Source organism: Quercus suber, unplaced genomic scaffold (assembly GCF_002906115.3).
Source record: "Quercus suber isolate HL8 unplaced genomic scaffold, Cork oak 2.0 scaffold_69, whole genome shotgun sequence".
Lineage (NCBI taxonomy): Eukaryota > Viridiplantae > Streptophyta > Magnoliopsida > Fagales > Fagaceae > Quercus > Quercus suber.
In genome coordinates this window covers 184,181-205,794 of record NW_027069534.1, presented here as the reverse complement: position 1 = coordinate 205,794, position 21,614 = coordinate 184,181, and the positions used below count along the sequence as shown (strand labels likewise).

The 21,614-nt window shown below is 31.9% G+C and overlaps 2 protein-coding genes and 1 long non-coding RNA gene across 3 annotated transcripts; 1 reads left to right on the top strand and 2 right to left on the bottom strand.

Moving 5' to 3' along the window:
• The first annotated feature begins 229 nt into the window (after nucleotides 1-229).
• On the top strand, nucleotides 230-7,021 carry LOC111986057 (serine carboxypeptidase-like 40). Its single transcript, XM_065773125.1, has 4 exons — nucleotides 230-546; nucleotides 2,947-3,054; nucleotides 3,182-3,456; nucleotides 6,752-7,021. Exons 1-4 carry the CDS (start codon nucleotides 249-251, stop codon nucleotides 7,019-7,021), a joined length of 951 nt encoding a protein of 316 aa, XP_065629197.1. The 5' UTR covers nucleotides 230-248.
• Nucleotides 7,022-8,303: 1,282 nt separating this feature from the next.
• Nucleotides 8,304-9,208, bottom strand: LOC112027489 (VQ motif-containing protein 9). The gene has a single exon (XM_024060149.2). It carries the CDS (start codon nucleotides 9,163-9,165, stop codon nucleotides 8,614-8,616), a length of 552 nt encoding a protein of 183 aa, XP_023915917.2. The 5' UTR covers nucleotides 9,166-9,208; the 3' UTR covers nucleotides 8,304-8,613.
• Nucleotides 9,209-15,546: 6,338 nt separating this feature from the next.
• Nucleotides 15,547-18,628, bottom strand: LOC136067380 (uncharacterized). The gene is made up of 3 exons (XR_010628850.1): nucleotides 18,322-18,628; nucleotides 16,093-16,191; nucleotides 15,547-15,772 (listed from the first exon to the last, which is right to left on the bottom strand). It is a non-coding gene; the product is annotated as an uncharacterized LOC136067380 (long non-coding RNA).
• Between the last annotated feature and the right edge of the window lie 2,986 nt (nucleotides 18,629-21,614).

The window sequence follows — 21,614 nt, the reverse complement described above, 5'->3', positions numbered from 1 at the left end:
TGTATATATATATATATATATATAAAATATAAAATAGCGGTAAACCCGAAACGGTACACCGGTATTGACCGGTATCCGAAATATATCGTACCGGTAGTCAAACCGGTACAACCTCCGGTACGGTATTGACTCCCTTGACATTATATCAACAGCTATAGCTTAATAAAGATCCAAATCCATTATCTTTTTCCTTTCATGTCTTCCTTATATATTTGTGTCTCATGTCTAAGTGGAGAGAAACAAACACAATGGAAAGTAAACCTTTTTGTTGGATTCTTCTATCCTTGCTCATTCTTTCATTCTTTGTGTCTCAAACTCATGAAAAAAAGCAAGGATCACAAACTCTAGTCTATCTTCACAATTCCACATTGAAGAAAAGTTTTGGCTTCGACACGAGTTTTTTTGAGGCAATTGACAATTTCAATGAAACTAGTGTTAACCCTCAGGAGCGGTTGAAAGAGAAAGATAGGATTGAGAGATTGCCTGGACAAACCCAAGTGAATTTCTCTCAATATGGTGGCTATGTCACAGTGGATAAATCAGCAGGTCGTGCACTTTATTTTTTGAGTGCCTTTTCTTTTTATTAATTTGTTTCCTTTTAATTTTTAGAGATAGAAAGGGAGGGATAACTGATAAGGAAAAAAGAAAAGAAAAAAGGAAGTACATATTTTATTTTTAACTAGTGTGTTGCCCTCCTCATAAAAAGCATTGCTATCCCCAAGAAACTTTTACTTTGAACTTATCATCAAGAGTGGTTGCTATAGATAGGTTGAAATTCTCTCACACACACACAAAAAAAAAAAACACAAAAAAAAAAAACAAAAACAAAAAAACAAAAACAAAAAACTACATACACATACTACACAAAAAGAAGAAGCCTTGTTATGGAATTATTAATTTACTATAGTATTTTTATTTTAATGTTAAAGTAATTGCGTACCATTTAAATTGAAATAAAAATGTAAAAGATAAATAGGCTAAAATGCAAAACCTAACATTTATGCATCACTAAAATTCATTTCAGTCCTCTAAGTTTATTAAATCAAGACTTTACCATCGACTTTTGATATATGTTATGGTTAATTTTTCAATTTTTTAAAATTTTCTTCAAAATTTTTAAATTAAAAAGTTCAATTAATGATTGAAAAATATTTTCTAGATTTTGATTTTCAAAAAATTAATAAAATTTGTTAAAAATGCCTTAATTGAATAAATCCGAAACTTAGAGAACTGAAATGAAAGAAAGCACAATTAGAGGACTAAAATAATTCTAAAGAAACTTAAAAAGTGAATTTTGCATTTTAACCAAATAAATACTATAACTTGATATTATATTTGTCAACAAAGTAGAAATGTTATCTACATTTATAGTATCAGCCTCTTTTTTTTTTTTTTTTTTTGGGTTTTTTTTTTTGATATTATAATATTTATTGCAAGGAAGTGAAATTCGTACCACACTAGCCAGTTCCGCCGAATACATTCGTACACGTTACCATACCGGTACGGAAAACGTCTTAAAACGCCTTCAATTTCTTCTTCGTCGTTGCATTATTTTTCTCCTCACCTTTTCGTCAACGTCAACAACTCTGTGTAATCGTGTCTACATCGTTTCTTTCTTTTGCTTCTCTTTCTATCTTTTGCTTTCTCTTTTTTACCCCTACTCTTTTATTTCATTGCCTAGCTGTGCCCCATGTTTCAAAAAGTAAGTGAAAGTCTATGGTGTACCCACTAAAAGGTTGAGTGCAAATCAATGAATTTACGTGGTTTTTCAACCTTCCAGGTGGCAAATATTAAGTTACTAATTATAAGTTTTGATTTAATTTTTTTTTTCATTCTCATATTAGTGGTTAATATATATTTGTATTGAGTTTTAACACTTGGCTAGAACTGAACATATGGATGGACTTCTCATCAAAAATAAATTCGGGATGGACTTAATTACAATTTTCAATATTTTTAATAGATTATATAAAATGTGGGGTTAGGAATTGTGGCCCAATCCCAAAACAATAAATTTGTAGAGTATGGGTGGAAGAGCTAGGTTAAGTATTGGATCAACAACAACGAATCACAACTTTCAAACACAAGCCAACATGAATTTGCACGTAAAACATGAATATCGGAAGAGCTATATTATTGTTTATTAGATGAACAAAGGTCTTAGGGTTATAGTCAAGTTCTCTCTTTCTCTCTATTCCTTTTTTTTTTTCCTCTTTCTCTATGTCAGGAGCTTCTTTCCTTTATATAACCTCCATTCTCTTCATCTTTATCGTCCACTTGTACTTCATCTGTGAATCTACTTGAGTATGTGTCACGTCAAGCATCTTCTTCAGCTCTGTGTGAGTGGCGGTAGGTGAGGATACACTGTTCAGGGGTCTTCTCCACATAAATGCGGCCAGAAAAGTTGCTGCAGAACATTAAATACGGTGGTAGCAGCTTTCCCTTTAGATATTTCTTCATCCTTATCGCCTCCTAGTGTACTCAGAGCTTATCTTGATCAGAAAGAGTCCTTGGAAGATCATTTTGACCTCTTATACGTTCAATTGATCTATACTATTCTCGTCAGAGGAATATAACATCTTCGGACAGAAGATGACCTCTTCGGATTGTAATCATTCTTCCCTCTAAGGGTCCCACTTCCAGATGAGTCTTGCCCTTACCATCTCCTTCTTCTCGGTCGCACAATAGCTCTCATATGGGCTCTCAGCCCATTATGTTGGATTGGGCCATTTTCCCCCCACATAAAATATTTATTAATTTAATAATAAAATAGTGGTAAATTTGAAACAGTATACCAGTATTAACGGGTACCGAAACGTACCTTTTTTTGGCTAAATTAAAATAGTTTTTGATACGAAATTAACTCCCTTGATTTACAGTATCAGCCACCTAGTTATAATATGGTCTTATTTGATTGATTATTATTCTTGCTTAATTTCTCCATAGGTCCTGGTTGTTCATCTCTTGCTTATGGAGCAATGCAAGAGCTCGGGCCATTTCGTGTGCACAGTGATGGCAAAACACTTTACAAAAACAAATTTTCATGGAATTATGGTATAGCTTTCATAACATTAATTTATTTATGGTTTTTTTTTTTCCAAAATTTAATAATATAATTATCGTTCTCTTCCAAAACATATTTTCAATTTTACTTGTTTATTTATTTGAATTTTCTCTTCAGTTGCAAATGTTTTGTTCCTTGAGTCTCCTGCCGGGGTAGGATTTTCGTACTCCAACACAACAAAGGATTATAGTACTAGTGGGGATAGAAGAACTGCAAGAGATAATTATGTGTTTTTGTTGAATTGGTTGAAAAGATTTCCTGAATACAAGAATCGTGATTTTTATGTTGCTGGAGAAAGCTATGCCGGGCATTATGTTCCTCAACTTGCACATACCATTCTCTTCCGTAATAAGAAAGCTAACAAGACCATTATCAACCTTAAAGGGATCATTGTATTTCTCTCTCTCTCTCTCTCTCTCAACACACACAAATTAACAATTGTAAATTAGATAATAGTCTATGACAAATAATTAGATGTCACACTAAAAATGCTTATATATCTTTAAGCTTTTCGATATGAAGAATTTACTGAAACTTAGATGTTACACTACTTGTTAGTATTTCCATTCTCAAAATTATCATGATGGTGAAGCATTGGTGGGGCCCTAGGGGGGGNGGACCATTTATCAGCTGTGGGTGTGGCCTCTTTAAATACTTACAAAGCCCCAATTGTCTAAAATCCAAATCATCAGATAAAATAAAACAAATCAGTTTATTGTGTGAAAACCTCATGCCACCACACCATCAATCAAATCACCTCACCAACTTGGTCCTCTCAATTCATGCTCTAGTCCAAGTTGATAGCCACTCGTTTCTACCCTTCTCTCTCTGCTCCTTTTTTTTTTTTTGGGCGATACCATGTGCTCTTTTAGTAGTTTTATTGTTGTCTTGTAACTTTAAAGTTTAAACTTGTTAGGTTCTAAAAATTTAGAAATTTATGTATTTAAAACTCTAATGTGTAATGTTGGCAAACTATGATCAAAATAGGTTGTTTAGTTTTGTTTAGGCTTGTTCAAAGTTGTGCGTTTATGTAAAGTTAGAATCGAGTGGCTGCAGAAAGTATTAGTGACTTTCGACCTGGCTTGATTGATCGAAGCTTAGGCTTGATCAATCGAATATCGGGCAGAATGTTTTTTTTCTGTAGAGTTCCAGTTCAGCCCAAACTCTACTTTAATGTCTTGGGATTCAAGTAAAACACTCTTATATATAAGGGAAACCCTAAAACGTTTTTGAGGGCTTTTAGAGAGATTAAAGTGCTATCTGGTGCCTCTTTTTATTTTTAGGGTTTTGTACCTAAAAGCTCTCTAAAGGTTGTTGCTCATATTGCTGTTTGTATGAATCTCTTGTGAGATTTGTGAGGAGCTTTCCTTCACACAAGCTTAGGATTATCAAGGAGGAAATTTCTTCAAGAACTTGATGATCATTCAATTGCTGCCATAAGAGTTTAAAGATATACAAGCGGTAGTGCTTGTACTTGCTGGAGAATCCAAGAAAGAAGGAGTCCGTGGTCTCGAAGCTTGCACGTGGTTGTGTCAATAAATTTCTACTGGTGGGTAGCAATAAGATGTTAGTGGTCTAAGTCTTATTGTAAAACTTCAATTCTTTCATAGTGGATTCAAGTTTATATTGAGGATAGTTAGGTTAAATCCTCCCCAGGTTTTTTACCGGTTTGGTTTTCTTGGGTTATCATATCTTTGTGTTATTTATATTTCCGCTGCTATATACTTTATATGATTGTTTGATTGTGATAACCTAGATTTGCATAATTTAACTAAGTTAATCACTTGGCTAATTAACTAGGTTAATCCGATTGTGTTAAGGGGTCTAAAAACTGTTCAAAACTGACTGACTCTAAACTTTGGCTAAAACACGTGTATGGCTGTATGTGTTTGTTTATAACTTTATTTATTTTTCTTTCTTTCTTTTTTTCTAAGAAGAATTATTCTTTAGTTTGTAGAATCAACTTATTCACTATTCATATACTAACATCTAATATATAATATTATTCTTTAGTTTATATATATTTTAAATTAATTATATAACTAGTTTATAAATTTCAAATATTTAGCTTTTAAGAGTGAGTTTTTAAAGTTAATAGATGGAACTAACTATTTGTTTTGATGAATTTTTTTTTCAAGAATTTTGTTATAATTAGTTCGTCCCCTGGATAAATTTCCTAACTCCGCCACTGTGGTGAAGAATAAGACATGCTTAGTATATCAGATCGTAATTAACAACATACTTTGTTTTGATGATCACATGACTTACAAACGTTAAAATGCTTTACAAATTGAATTGACGTTCTAGAGTACAATTAGTTATTGAAAAACTGTTTGGTAGAAGTTTATATATATAAACAAAAAATAGTTTATAAAGTTTGGTTGGTTTGTAAGTTTCTTTTTTCAAGTTTTAAAATCTGATATTCATTATTCAAGATCATTGAGATGTTTAAACTCCAAATTGCTTTTTAAACCAATTTGTAAAACACAGCAGACTGCCGATATATTCACATATGGATAAAGTACGTAAATTTATTTTTTGTTTGTTTGTTGATAATTTGATATTTACAATAGGGTAGAGGAGATTTGAATCTAGGATATTTTCTATTTCAAAAAAAAAAAATCGAGGATATTTTCGTTAGAAACATCAAACATCTAGAATATACCAACTAGTTAAATTATAAGGTTTTTAATGATAAAAGGGTAAATTGCAAATTACACTCCTAAAGTTTTAAGATGATTGGATTTTACACCTTAAAATTTCAAAATTTGAATTGTATCCCCTAAAGTTTGGTGATGTTTGGATTTTACACCCTGACATTTCAGAATTTGGATTTTATTCCTTATATTTTAGGAGTGTTTAGATTTTACTCTCTAAAGTTTTGAGATGTTTGGATTTTACACCCTAAAGTTTCAAAATTTGAGAGTATAAAATCCAAACACCCCAAACTTATTCAGGGGATAAAATTTAAAATCTGAAAATTCAGGGTGTAAAATTCAATCACTCTCAAATTTTAAGGGTATAATTTGCAATTTACCCATGATAAAATAAGAGAATATTGATCGATATCTTATTTTGGAAGCAAAATATTGATATTCTAGATGGACTAATCACAAGAATAAGGATTTTCTCATTACACATGTAGAGATAAGAGATTTAACTCACTTTGACTTCATGATTTCTTAAGTTACAACTTTTAACGTTTGTAAAAAAAATTTCTTAAAAAGTTAATAAGATATAAATACTATCAAATGAAAATTACAGATGATTTAATTATATAGATTAAAGGTCATAATGTGTGGGGCGTTTAATTTACACAAAAGTATCTAAGATTCAAATTCTTCCAACTATCGAATTGTAAAAAAAGTACAGATTAAAATTTAATTCTTTTTAAAAAGTAATAATGGTAAAGCAATGAGGAGATGAAGGTAAAGGTAGGGTTCTCGGTTCAAGAGGCTCAAGCTTGAAATAGTTCTAGAGCAGGTCACATAATTCTAAAACTACTTATAGTAAGTATTATAATTTTAAAATTAGTTTATTGGTTAGCCTAGAATTATTTTGAAGCTTAATTGGTTAACATCTTTGATGTTTCTAATAGAAACATGTATTTAGAGTTCAAATCTTCTTTCCATCGTAAGCATAGAATTAAAAAACAAATATCTTAATGTTTTCGTTTTCATAATGCAGATTGGAAATGCAGTGATCAACGATGAAACAGATACGCAAGGAATGCTTGATTACCTTGAGACCCATGCAATCGTTTCAGACCGAGATGTGTATCAAATTAAAAAATATTGCAACTTCTCATCCAATGCCTCCACTCCATCTCGTGAGTGCATTGCAGCCAGTGAAGCAGTGTCGAAGGATATTTCTTACATCAATCTCTATAACATTTATGCTCCCTTGTGCTCCTCTCCCAATCTCACAGCTCAGCCCAAGAAAACATCTGTAAGTTGATAAATTTTTCTAATGAGTTTGAAACGAGAAAGAATATACAAGTGGGTAGGAAATTAAGGAATCCAAGTTCTTAAAAAGTTTTTTAATTTTTTTTTTTAAAATTTTAATTTCCTTCATTGCATACATGCTTCTAATTAAGATCCAATGGTGCTTCAATTTTTAACCAACAAATGTCCTTTTAGCTTAGAAGTTGTTACGGATTTGTTTTTCTTTTACATGCATCATTCATGTTGCATTAGTCTGAAAAATTTAAGTGCATTTTTANATATAACAAATTTAACAATTTACATATTTGAGATTATGTATTAACATCTTATTATTATACCAATCACAATTTATCTCAGTATATGTGTAAAGAAAGTTGTAATTTTTTTTTTATATATCTAGACTCTTTTTTTATAAGTGTATATCTAGATTTATTGTTTGTATTTTGGCATCTTTAAAAGTATAAGAAGTATATCTTTTAAATAAAAAGACAAAAAAAAAATATTTAGCAAATATTTAAATATAAAATACCTTGCTTGAATTTGTTATCTTACCACCACCCAAAGTGTATCGAGCCGGCCCTATACATACATATATGGGCTCACAAAAAAAATGCATGAAAATCCTTGGTCACACTATACGCGTTTCAATTTTATACTCCATCAATGAGAAATAAAAATAATAAAAGTGAAAGATAGAATTTTTTTATTCCACAAGGATATGAACTCCAACTCAAATTGTAGGCCTACATGCATGAGGGCATGGCACTGTGGAAGAAGATAAGACTCCGTAAAATTCTAGTGTTTAACGAGTGTAGTTAATTTCTCACTTTCTTGACATGCATCCATCCATTTATATTAGAATGCAACCAAGTCTAGTCTAGCATTGTCCTCAATTGAGTCTGAAGACAAGTTCATGGTTTGAATTTTAGGAAGAACACCAACGAAGACTACGAGCCGGGTCACAATTCTTTTCCGTACTCGTTAACACGCCCAATATTCTAAATGTGGAATGTTAGACCATCTATTGATTGGTCTTCGCTCAGTTTCCTTTAATTCGTGAGAATCACAACTGCAAGGAGCAAACGTCTAACTACGGCATTGAAAATTTCTGTTTTAGATTATAGTTTGCTATGGTCAAAGAAGGATGAAAGTTCTCATAAGCCAATCAATTTCACCGTCATGTGCTTACTCTCTAATCAGCTAATAATGATGCAAGAAACTATATGAAAGTTCTCACTTCTCACACGCCAATGAATTTCACCTACATTCATGAATATTATATTGCTTCCAATGAATTTTAATATAAACAAAAATGTAGTACTAGTAAATAAAAAATGTAACTCTAGCTTATCTTTGTCTTGGCTGAACAATATTTATATTGCTGTCATAGCGAAGGTGAACGGTAACGAGTTCAACCATATACATGATAAAAGAAAGAGGTTGTGATCGAAATTGTAACTTATGCATTGCAGAAAGAACAAAGGGAAGTAAAACCAGACTGCTTTGTATATTAAAGCAGTGGAGTGACACTGGTATATATATATATATATAATATAATATATATATATATATACACACACACACAGAGTCTAAGTGAAAAAAGTACTAAAGAACCGTGCTTTGTTCCAAACTGGAAAGAGTTCCTGGACTCATAAGAGGGTAAGAACACCAATTAAGGGAAGAAGGCGACAGATTCATCCCAAGCGAAAACGCAGCCTCTTCACTATCAGATATTTTCTGGGGTTTCATTTCCCGAGATGTTAAGTCCTGGTACACTACTGCAGACAATGGTGGTTTCGATGTCGAATGGTGGAGTTGTGGAGGCACAGAAATGTTTCTGTTATACATTAATGGTTGCGTGGAATTAGCAACGTTGAGTGGTGGAGGCGCAACGCTTTGAAGACGCTGTTGAGACTGAAACTCGGTTGCACCAGTGAGCTTTTGAACAAGGTCCCTGAAGTTGATAGGGTCTACCTTGTATATTCTAGGTGGTGTTGGTGGAAGTGGAGCCACAGGCTTCTTCCATGGCTTTGTGGGTGGCTTTTTAACCGTATGGAGTGAGGAATTAAAGGGTTGTGGGAGTTTTGCACTCTTTGTTTCTTGAAAACTTTGTGATAGATAAGTGGAAGAGGACGAAGAAGAAGAATAAGCTTCCATTTTTGGTTTGTGTGAAAGAGAAATGAGAATTGATAAAAGTTCTACCTTCTATATATAGATTGTTTGATGAAAGATACAAGACAAGTGAGCATGAGAAAAAAGAAAAGGCTACGACTTTTGTGAAGCCCTTTGTGAAAAATTCAAACTTTGTTTTGTCTTCAGCCGTCGGCGGAATCTGTGATGACACGCATACATGCAATGTGGTCAAATGCATGGGGTTTGACCCTCCTTTTTTAATACATATACATATATGGCCTTCCACAGTTTTCTTTCTTTCTTTTTCTGATCTTTTATGTTCAGTCATATGTGTTCATTATTGAGAGGATTAATTAGTGGTTTTTAAACAGAGAAGCTCAATTAGTTAGCTAGCACATAGCAACCAGGCATAAATAAATTCATTGTATGATTAAATTAGTGCTCTTTGGGATTAAGAGAGGGGTATTCAGCATTGTTAATATATTTAATGGTAATTGGAGATGGTGGTATCTGGTGGGGGTCACAACTAGCCGCCTCATGTATAATTACTTGTGAGCAACTTAGTCGTCCTGCTTTTATGTGGCCCTACTTAGAACTCCTAGAAATGCCACACGCGCCCTTCTAATTTGTTGTTTTTATCTTTGACTCATTGGATTAGCTTCCCTTTTAATTTACTCCAAGATCTTAATGATTTTGATAGTTAAAGATTCCATTTGGATTAGCTTCTCTTTGTATGAACATATATAGTTATTTTAGACTGGATGCCTTATTGTCTCTTTCTCATATACCTAATCACACAGGCATCAGTATTGTGTTCCAAATTTTCTACTAAATTGTCAATGAAGTGTATGGTATAGAATCTATAGATGAGTTTTTGGTTTCAAACTCCATCTGAAGTCTGAACTCAACCAAGACTTTTACAGCTTGCCCTTTGCATCCTCTTAATGGTTGATGTAACAGTTCGTGTGAGCATTTATGGAAGAATATTGTCAAATACTTTTTTGTTTTTTGAGAAACAATATTGTCAAATACTTATGGCAGAGCAATTTGAAAAAAATGAAAAAGAGAGTTAATGCGAGAATGGATATTCTTTACACCATAATTAGTTGTTGTTGCTCAACCTAAGGACAAACCAATCCTTATTTATGAGGCCTGCACACGCAATCTATTGCGATCGGGGATCAAGAAAAAATGGGAATTAACTAGGAAAATTTTTACTTAGGAGTTTTAAGCTTATAAATGGTATTTGAAGGAAACTTAGAGACAGGTTTTGACTTTTGAGTCAACAAAGTGCAGCTGAATGCGCTCATGATTTCCAGAGAAATATATGGCGGCTCTTTTTCAGTTTTTTGTGCCAATTATTCTGTTTTTGTTTAAAAAATTTATTGTGAACCCCTCAAAACTTTTGAAATTCAAGTTTAGCAAACTCAGTTTCAAGTAAAACTCGAATTTCAAACATTATGACAAAAAAAAATGCTATATAACTAAAAAAAATTCAAGATAAGTCAAATTTGAGTTTGGTAAACTTGAGTTTCACTTGAAATTTGAGTTTAATAAACTTAAATTTTGAAAAGATGCTACATAACAAAATAAGTTTGAACATATATTTTTGAATAAATTTTTTTGCAAAAACAAAATATTTGGCAAAAAAAAAGCCAACTTATAGTAGCAAAATCAAGTTGTGAAAAATGAAAGCTAAAGAAATGAACTTATAAGTGTTACCATAGTTTAGATTTAAACATCAACTACCTAATTGGCAAAATTCTTAGGTACTCTATGGATAGATTGTGCTCACTCTTCTCACATTTATTTAGATACCACCAAAAATTTAATAAGTGAACTCCATTATGAATGTAAGAGAAAAAAACACCATTCTCTCAAAATACCAAACGACCCAATTGTATAGGATCTTGTAAAGTGCAATTATTTCTTAGTAAAAGCTCTGGCGTCAAAGCAATTATAAGCATTATTATTGTACTCTCAATATAGAGCTATCTTCTTTTCTTTTCTTTGGTAAGGATAGACTTAGTTTTTTTCCAAAATAAGAAACTAAGAACTATCGGTCAAAATTTTGCACCCTTTTTCATATGCATTTTTTCTAAGAATTTTTTTTTTCTTCATTTTGTTTTTTTAAGGTTTGTGTTTTCTTTTCCCCCAAGGACACAAACTTTCTCATCTTTGGACAATAATAAATTAATATTAATAATAATGACGGGTCAAAAATGTGCACCTTGAAATTTTTTGATTTTTTAAGGTACTGTTTATGTTTTACACAGAGGCGGAGCCAAGGGGGGCGAGAGGGGGCAAGTGCCCCCCCGACTCCTCCAAAAATATTCCATATGTATTACAATAAGGAATTTTTTTAAATGCTTTACCCTCCTTGATGCAAAAACTAAACCCAAATCAGGAAAAAAGCTTCTTGGTCCTGCTAAAATAAAGGGAAAATGACAAGCTTACCTAATGCCCAATAAGTCAATGATACCGTGTAAGGGAAAAAAAAAAAAAAAAGGGAAAAAGTTTCCTGACACAAGCAAAAATAAATGGAAGAATTTTCCTTAGGCACAATAACACACAAGCTTTGACTTGTCAGCTGTTAGCTTTTATTAATAATAATAATAATAATAATAATAATAATAATAATAATAATAAAAGTGTCTTTCTTATGACATTTCAATTGATAGTCCTATATTTTACATTTTTTTTTTTTTTGTCCTCAATTTCTTGACATTTCAGTTTAAAATTGTGGGTTTATGTTATGAACAAAAATTTTAATTATTTTGAAAAATAAATAGAAAGTCGAATTTTACTTATAGTTTCAAAAACAATCAAGAAAAGATAGTGAGACGTGTATACAACTTTGCAAATAAATTACTATATTTTTAATATTTTTCAAATTAATTAATTTCTACAATTTATTTTATAGTATTAACTTAAATGTCTAACTATAGTTTACTTATAATTAGTTTTTGTATGACACTTATAGTTGTCATTGTTTATTGTTTTTATTATTTTTAATATTGACTTATAATCTTGCCCCCCCTGAATTGAAATCCTAGCTTCGCCACTGGTTTTACATGCTAATATTGTGCAAGTTGCATGTCTCCCACGAGCTAATCAAGGAAGCACGTGATTTACAGTGCCTGGCTTCTACCTCCCGTGAACGAATCATGAATCACGGTCACGTGCCCTATATACTTTGCCCTTTTTGCTGGGAATTTATTTATTTATTTTTTTACCCCAAAAAAAAAAAAAATCATAGAGTTCATCATTCATTAGTTCATAACAGAGATTTTATGGACTATGGAGGCCTTGATGGGTAATCCCGGGTTTATAGGGTTTAAGTTGGGCTTTATGGGTTGGGCTCTAGACTGCTACTCGACCCTATATTTTTAGCCCGTGGAGAATTCCCCTAATTAATGGCAGAGCCGCAGGAGCCACATTTTGAATTTAAAATTTAAAATTTTTTTATAGTATATGAATTTAAAATTTTGTCATTCAAAAATTTGAGTTGGTTCCCCCAAAAAATATTGAATTAATGCAATGAATTTATACGTATATGCCAACTGAATCAATGGCATTGGCTTACGTAGTCCTTAAAAAAAATTGTTATTTATATATTTTTTTTATGGGTAATTCTACAATACCCCTTGTTTTTTTTAGGAGGTATGGTACCCACTAGTAGACAACCTGCTATATCAAGTTACTAAAATAATACAATTTGATGGTACCATTTTCACATTGTATAGTACTAACATCACATGTGATTGTACTTTTGTCACATTCGGTAGTTCCCTTATTTTTTCTCACATTTGATAGTACTATCCTCACATTGTGCAGTACCAACATCACATATGACTGTACTTTTGTCACATTCGGTGGTTCCTTTGTTTTTTTCTCACATTTGATGGTATCATCCTCATATGGTGTAGTACTAACATCACATGTGATTGTACTTTTGTCATATTCGATAATTCCCTTATTTTTCCTCACATTTGATGGTACCATCCTCACATTGTGCAGTACCAACTCAGATGTGACTGTACTTTTGTCATATTCGGTAGTTCCTTTTTTTTTTTTTTTTTTCCTCACATTTGATGATATCATCCTCACATTGTGTAGTACTAACATCACATGTTATTGTACTTTTGTCACATTCGGTAGTTCCCTTATTTTTTCTCACATTTGATGGTACCATCCTCACATTGCGCAGTACCAACATCACATGTGACTGTACTTTTGTCACATTCGGTGGTTCCTTTATTTTTTTTCTCACATTTGATGGTACCATCCTTACATTGTGCAGTACTAACATCACATGTGACTGTATTTTGCCACATTTTGTAGTTCCTTTATTTTTTTCTCACATTTGATGGTACCATCCACATATTGCGCAATACCAACACTACATGTGATTGTACCTTTGTCACATTCAATAGTTCCCTTATTTTTTCTCATATTTTATAGTACTATCCTCACATTACGCAGTATCAACATCATATGTGACTGTACTTTTGTCACATACATTGGTTCCCTTTTTTTTTTCCTCATATTTTATGGTATCAGTCTCACAAAGCGCAATACTAACATCACATATGACTGTACTTTTGTCACATTCGGTGGTTCCGTTTTTTTTTCCCTCACATTTTATACCAGCCTCACATTGCGCAGTATCAACATCACATGTGACTGTACTTTTGTTACATTCGGTGGTACTCTAATTTTTTTCTCACATTTGACAGTTTTATCGTCATATTGGACAGTACCAACATCGCATCTGATTATACTTTTGTCACATTTAATGGTACCATTATTCTTTCCTCACATTTGATAGTTCTAATGTCACATTGGGCAGTACCAAATCACATATGATCATCCTTTTGTTATATTCAATAGTACTATTATTTTCTTCTAAAAAAAGAAAAAAGAAAATAGTCCTATTATTTTTTAGTCACATTATGCAGTACCAACATCATATATGATTGTACTTTTATCGATTCATAATAATCTTGATAATAATTAAAATGTTAACAATGAATTATACTAGGTTACCAAATCCTCACATTTGATGGTTCCATTCTCACATTGTGTAGTTCCAATATCACATGTGACAATTCTTTTGTCACATTTGGTGATTCCCCTATTTTTTTTCTCACATTTGACAGTTCTATCCTCACATTGTACAGTTCTAACATCACATTTGACAATACTTTTGTCATATTCGAAAAAAAATTTCTCACATTTGACAGTTCCATTATTACATTAGGTAATACCAACATCACATCTGACTGTACTTTTGTCACATTTGGTAGTACCCCAATTTTTTTCTCATATTTGACAGTTTCATCATCACACTGGACAGTATCAACATTACATTTGATTATACTTTTTTTATATTTGGTGGTACCATTATTTTTTTCTCACATTTGATGGTTCTAATGTTACATTGGACAGTACCAAATCATATATAATCATACTTTTGTTATATTCAATAGTTTTATTATTTTTTAGTCACATTAGGCAGTATCAACTTTACATATGACTGTACTTTTGTCGATTCATAACAATCTTGATAATAACTAAAATGTTAACAATGAATTTTTCCAAAATGGTTATAAACTTGAAAATTAACAAAAATACCCTGGAAATTAAGGATTTCAAAAAATAGTCCTAAAAATATATAAAATTACTAAGATACCCCAATGCCTCAAATATTACCAAAATACCTATATTAACCAATAAAATGACTAAAATACTTTTTTAAACTTTCAAAATTAATAATAATAAAACATTGAAAATGAACAAAGTAGCACTAAAAATAGCTAGAATGATTAAAATACTAAATATTTTGAAAATTACCATAATAGCATCAAAACCACTCAATTTGGCCATGTTAGAGTAATATCTTGGATTTTTTTTTTTAGTGATTGTAAAGATATTTCGGTCATGTTAGAGGTCTTCAAGACAACTTGATGATTTTTGACATCTCATTGATATTTTAATCAAACACATCTCAGCTTTTTTGGTGCCTTTATGGTGTTAAATTTTCTCAATGAAAAAAAAGGTGACCCAAAGCAAACATTATTTGTTAGGAAACATTTGCTCCTCTAAATGATTCTAAACAAGCTATATATTTAGACCATACAATGCTGTAGCTGTGAACTCTAAGGAAGAAAACAATTTAGGCCTTAATGTGTTTTTTTGAAGAGCTTGAAATTGAAACCTAAAATAAATTTAGGCCTCAGAGCGTGTTCTTGAAGAACTTGATATCCAAAATATGAAGGGAAAGAGAGAGTAAAATTGATAAGCAAATACATTATGCATTCTAATGAAAATAGTTAATGATATTCTTGTCAGGAAATAACAAAAGGAAGCAACCAAGCAAAAGCAAAAGCACACCAAACTAGCCGCAAGCTATGACTACATTTCAAAGTCTGACAAAATGCGATGCTATCAATACTTAAAAATTACATTCAATATTTCTGCAACAATTTTCTCGTCAACTACTTGGTAATTTTACAAATAAAGATCATAGTTGCAACCAATTAGCTTAAATAGTTGCTCAAAAGCTATAGAAACTTATAATGCACTGAGATTTGGTTTGAAGGAAGCTCTCCATTATCAAATTTAGCTCCTGTAAATTGATAAAGCAAAGGAAAAAAGATTAAAAATTTTCCAAGTAATGTAAATATGGACAGAGTTAATTAATAATGCAAACCTAAAAGAAAAAACAATTGGTTGGATTTGTTGCTCATACAAAAGCTTGATGATTGTTTCGGCATGGAAAATTGTTTTGGACCTATAATTAGGCCAGGTACTAATGAATAACCAACATTAGTAATTTCGTATTCTCTTGAGAACTTTGCAAACACTATGTCAAAAGAGAAACAAAGCAAGTGACTTTAGGATATAAATTAAAATAATCATAATGCGACTAAATCCTTTATACCATACCTCCATTTGTGAATTGAGGAAGGGTGCTTGCCAATGGTAATATAGCGGATGCTGATATGACAAGGAATGAACCAGGTTTGATGGCTGGGAACTTAACCTCTGCACATTAAATAAAAAAGAAAAATTAATGTAGCCACTACATGAACAACTAACTATATAGGTAGGAAGAAGGATATTTAGGGAATGTTGACATGAATTTTTCCTACTTTTTTTTTTTTTTTTTTTTTTTAACGAGGCTTAGCTACATAACTTGTTTATACTGAATGTTGACATGGTTGGTGTGCATTAGGAGAATTCACCTCATTACCTTTTCCTCATATACTTCCATCTCCTCTCTACTATGTTTTCATTGAGTGGAAATATCTCTTCCATCTCATTTTTGTCTCTGTTTATTTTTTAAAATACAAACTACAAGAATCTATAGCTAATTAAAAAAAAAAATTCATGCATGTTATGTCACTATAGCAATCTCGGAAACTAATGTCACTTCAACCCAATAATAACAGGGACAATTAAGAATCCTAATTAGCAAATATTAATCTGTACATAAAAATATCTGGCTTAATCAACTAAAACAAGATAATATTTGTAAATGCTTGGCAACGTGCTTTGTAAATCTACAATGTCTTGCCAATAGAGCAGTCACTGTACCATCTCAATGTTTCATAAATTTTAAATGCCAAGGAGTGGCTATTACATTTTACTTATCAAAAGAGAAAGATTTCTAAATCCAAGGTATATTACACAAAGATGTCTCATTAAAGATATAACCAAAATGGTTCCAGAAATTATCTCTTGGAAAAATGAGAAAAAAATATTTATTTTTCTACAACTTTGAATTACAGAATTTCCACAACTAGAAAATCCAAGAAATAATTTCCACTCAAGCCACTCTACAATAAAGATTGCATTTCATTTTCCTCGGAATTTCTCAGTACATTTAGAAGAGTGACAACAATCCAATCCACTAATAATAGGGACAACTACCCGTTGATTGACCAAGGGATAAACTTGATACTTCAAAATTGAAAGTGCAAAGTACAGTAAACAATTTCTAACTCATTCTAGTAATTTAATCATCATTTCCAGCAATAAAATTATACAACTGATACAACCTAACCAGAACAGTCAAACACAAACACAAAGAATATATGTACATGTCCCTTGCTTGTATGACTCTACAGTGTTCTACAACAAACCAAAGGAGTTTGAAGCTAACCAACAAGCCTACGACCTAGCATACCCGGAGCCTGTAAAATTTGATACAAAAACCAACCAAATCTAAGAAACAACCAACACACACACAGACACACAAAAGCAAGCATTGAAAAATATGAAAAGAAAAAAGAAAAAAAAGAAAAGAAAAGAAATTTAGTACCACTTTCAACCTTAGCAAGCTTAATGGGAAAACTATCTATATTTTATAGTGGTAAGTCCTCCTTGTTATTTTAGAATTTGCGTGTTTTGGCTTTGAGTTAATTGTCACAAGCTTATTCTGAATATCCCTCATTGCGAGTTTTGTGACCAAGCTAGTAACAAAATTACCTGATGTCTGCCTTCAGTCAAGATTAAGATTCAATCACAATGGTGTACCACCTTTACATTATCATCATGAAGATTATAAACAACTAAGAATATGATAAATTATGACTATGGAGCACTTAGATGGATACAAATTATAGTCAGAGAAAGGGGTGGCAATCTGGACTACATCATTTACTTCGCATAAATTCAGTTTGAAAATTTTTCAATGCAGTTTGAATGGATTGGTTATATTGATGCTTTGAATATGTAATCTGGACATTAAATTAACTATAGATAACAAAATTTAAGATTTTGATCATTTCTTGGTCTAATAAAAGAAAAAAAAACATGTTAAAGTTTGCATTTTTAATATTTTTATAGCTACAACTTTTAAAATGTGTATCACTGACTCATACAAGTATCTCCTAGAAATTCCAGCTCATAGAAGCATTTCATCAAACACTTTGCATTTCAACAATTTCTTAACAAAACTAAACCAACCCAGTTCCCAGCCTTACCAGTAGATACAAGCCCACAAAAAATAAGAAGTAAATCAAACAAAACCCACAAACAAATCAAACGGAACCCACAGAGGCATAGATAAACCTAGACAATCCTATCAATATTTTGTGATTTAGATTTACAATTGATAGAAGAGACAAATAGAGGCATTTAAGAGGACAAGATGAATTGAGAGAGACAAACCCTGGGAACGATGGTGGCTTCAGTTTCAGAACGTAGAAGAGAGTGTTTCCTTGAAGAAGAACATAAGAGGCTTTGAAATCAAGGTATTTGGATGCCTCAAATCCTGGATGGATTTGGATCAAATCCAAATCCATCTCTTTTTAAGATATCCAAACAAAGGATTTGGATTTGGCCCTCAAATCCAAATCCAAAGATTTGGGGATGCCAACAAATAGATTCAGTGATTTACCCAAGAACATCAGCGATGAAGGTTAGAAAGAAGAGACGGCGAAAGAGCAGAACCTGCTTCGGATCAGATTCGATGCAACAGAGAAAGAAGAATCATATATTTTTTTTCTATTTTTGGTTTTATATGTTAACTTGAGTGACCGGTAACTGATATCTTGCTAAAATGATACAAACGGCTAAGATTAAAACAAATAAATCTAATGGCTAAAATTCAGGTGGTACCGTACTCCTAAAAAAAGAGGGTACTGGAGAATGACCGTTTTTTTTATAGAAGTTTTCATTTTTATTAATTGTCCCTTTCTTCATAGTTTTTGTTTTCTTTATGTGAACAAAAATCATTCGTTATATTTTGATTTATTTTTAAAAATAATTGTTAGTTATTTACTTTTTATTTTTTATTCTTTGCCCATATGAAGAGTAAACCAGACTATTTTAATATACTTATTAAAATTTAGAAAGATAATAATATGTCTTTTAGAGATATAACATCTTGATCTATCATGTATGAATTTCATTTAGGATGTGTTTTTTAATTTTTTCCATACGTTCATGCACCTTAACAATTTTCTATATGCCATGTTGTGAAATTTTAAAATACTCGCAAGTGTACGAACCGTACCGAAATATAGTTTGACAAGAACGAGGTCGAACCCACAGGGACTTGAATGAATGTAGGAAAATTAATTAAATCTTAACCAAATTAATCCTAATCTAGTTTAATAAAAATTGGTTGTTTTGAAATTAAATAAACTAAGCAAATAATAAAATTAAGCAAATAGTTAAACTAAGCAAAAGATATAAAGCAATAAAAGATGTAAACAATCAAGGGAAAGGAATTAAGGTTTTGGAATCCGCCTTGCAAGTCATATCAGCATATATTTATGATCTTAATTTTTCCCACCTCACTACATGATAATCTAGAAATCAATCTTGCTATCATGGAAAATATTCTCGTTAAAATCCTTATTTTAAAAATCAAAGGCATGTTCTTCTTCGCTTCTTAAGTATAAAACCAAATCATCAATTGTATCCGTAGCCAAACAAATCACAAGATATATCCAATTCTAAAAATCAAATCATAACTTGTATCCATTGACAGACAAATCACAAACGATATCCAATTTTATAATCAAGAATTAATAAACCAAGCATTCAATTAATTAAGACAAATCCTAAATCATGAGAAAAACATGATTGAACTCATATCTAGAATCCCATCTTAGTCAATTGATATGAAGCAAGAACAATTTAAATCATTAAAGAACAACTATTGTGGGAAAAATCAAATCACATAAATATTATGATAATCCTTAACAAGGTTTCATCCTCAACCCTAATTATAAATTTAGCTACTCATGGTAATTGAAATAAAACAAAAGAATAAAATTAAACATTAAACTAGACAAATAAAATAGAGAAAGAAATAGTCACAATGCTATCATGGAGAAAAGCTACAGAGAAGCCACATGCGGCACTGCCTCTTCTCCAATTTTCTGTTTTGCATCTCAGCCCTAGCACTCCTCAGTCCCCCTGAATTTTGCCCTAAAAAGCCTTTAAATAGTCAATGAATCCTATTACAAGTTGAATTCCCGTTTGGAGAAAATCCCAGACTTTTAGGCTTTACTTAACCGACTATTTAGGCCTACTTAACGTCAGAATTAGGGCTTCTGGTAAACTACAAAGTTGTAGCCCTTTAAGTTAAATTTCCAGCCCAACTTGAATCATCTCAATTGGACATCGAGCCGAAAGTTATGCTGAAAATACTAACTGATGTGAGGCTGGAATCCTAATCGAATTGGACTTGGATTTGGTGCAAATTTCCTTTGATTCCTTACTCCAATTGGACTTAAATTTAATATTCATGCCTGGCTGGATGTAATTTGGCTTGATTCAATTGGCCTAGCCCCACTTTGCATGTAAAGCCCTTGTTATCTGCAACACAAAGATATTATATAATCAGTCACAAAATAACATAGAAGTAAAGTTAAATATGTAGATATGTGAGTAATTTATCATATATATTTCATGCACATCATGCCATTGTATAGTTCATATTGTAAACTCATTTTTCTTTTATATATTTTCTTTAATGTGATTTTTAAAAAATATCTTTTAATGTGCTATTATGACTAACATTTTGCTCCATTTCCTTTGATAGTTTTAGGATATGTTTGGTGGACTGTAATAAATATTGTTGTAGGGTTATTTTTATAGCCCAAGACCAAAAGGTTTGGATTATGAGCCCACTCGACCCAAAATAATGAATTTGTAGAGAATGGGTAAAAGAGCTAGGTTGATTGTGAACTAAACAATAGTTAACTATAGTGTTCAAGAAGGAACTGATATAAAAAACACACTTCAAGACTTTTCAATTTGATGTCCGAAGAGGAATATTATTGAATGAAAAATGAATACAACTCTCCAAAACCCTCTTCCTTTTCTCCTCCAGAGGCTTTTTCTTTATATAGCATCCTCCCTCATCATCTTCATCGTCCACTTGTTCTTCATCTAAGTGTCCACTTGAGTATGTGTCACGTCAGATCTCTTCTTTAGCTTTCTGTGAGTGGTTGTAGCTGGGATGACACTGTTCGAGGTCTTCTCCATATTAATGCGACCAGAAAAGCAGATGCAGTGCATTTAATGTGGCGGTGACAGATTTTCCTTTTAGATATTTCTCCATTCTTCTTATCTCCAAGCATGTCCAAAACTTATCCAAATCGCTAAAGTCATTAGTAAGATCATTTGAACCCTCCAGATATTTGCTTGACCAAGAATCTTTACATCCGAGGAGAATGATCTCTTCGGACCACTGGTGCTCTCTTCGGACTAATCCCCTTCATTTACAGGTATCTTTCTTTCATGCGGATTCCTTCTCAACAACTTTCGCCTCTTCAGACACACAGTAACCTTCAAATAGGGCCTTTGGCCCAATACATAAGTTTGGGTTTCCACCCCCACAATTGTAATGTAATAGTTATTCTTATGGTTTAGTCATTTAGTAGTTTGGTTATATTCATTTCTAAAATTGTTGTAATAACTATTCCCTAGTAGATGTATTAATTTCT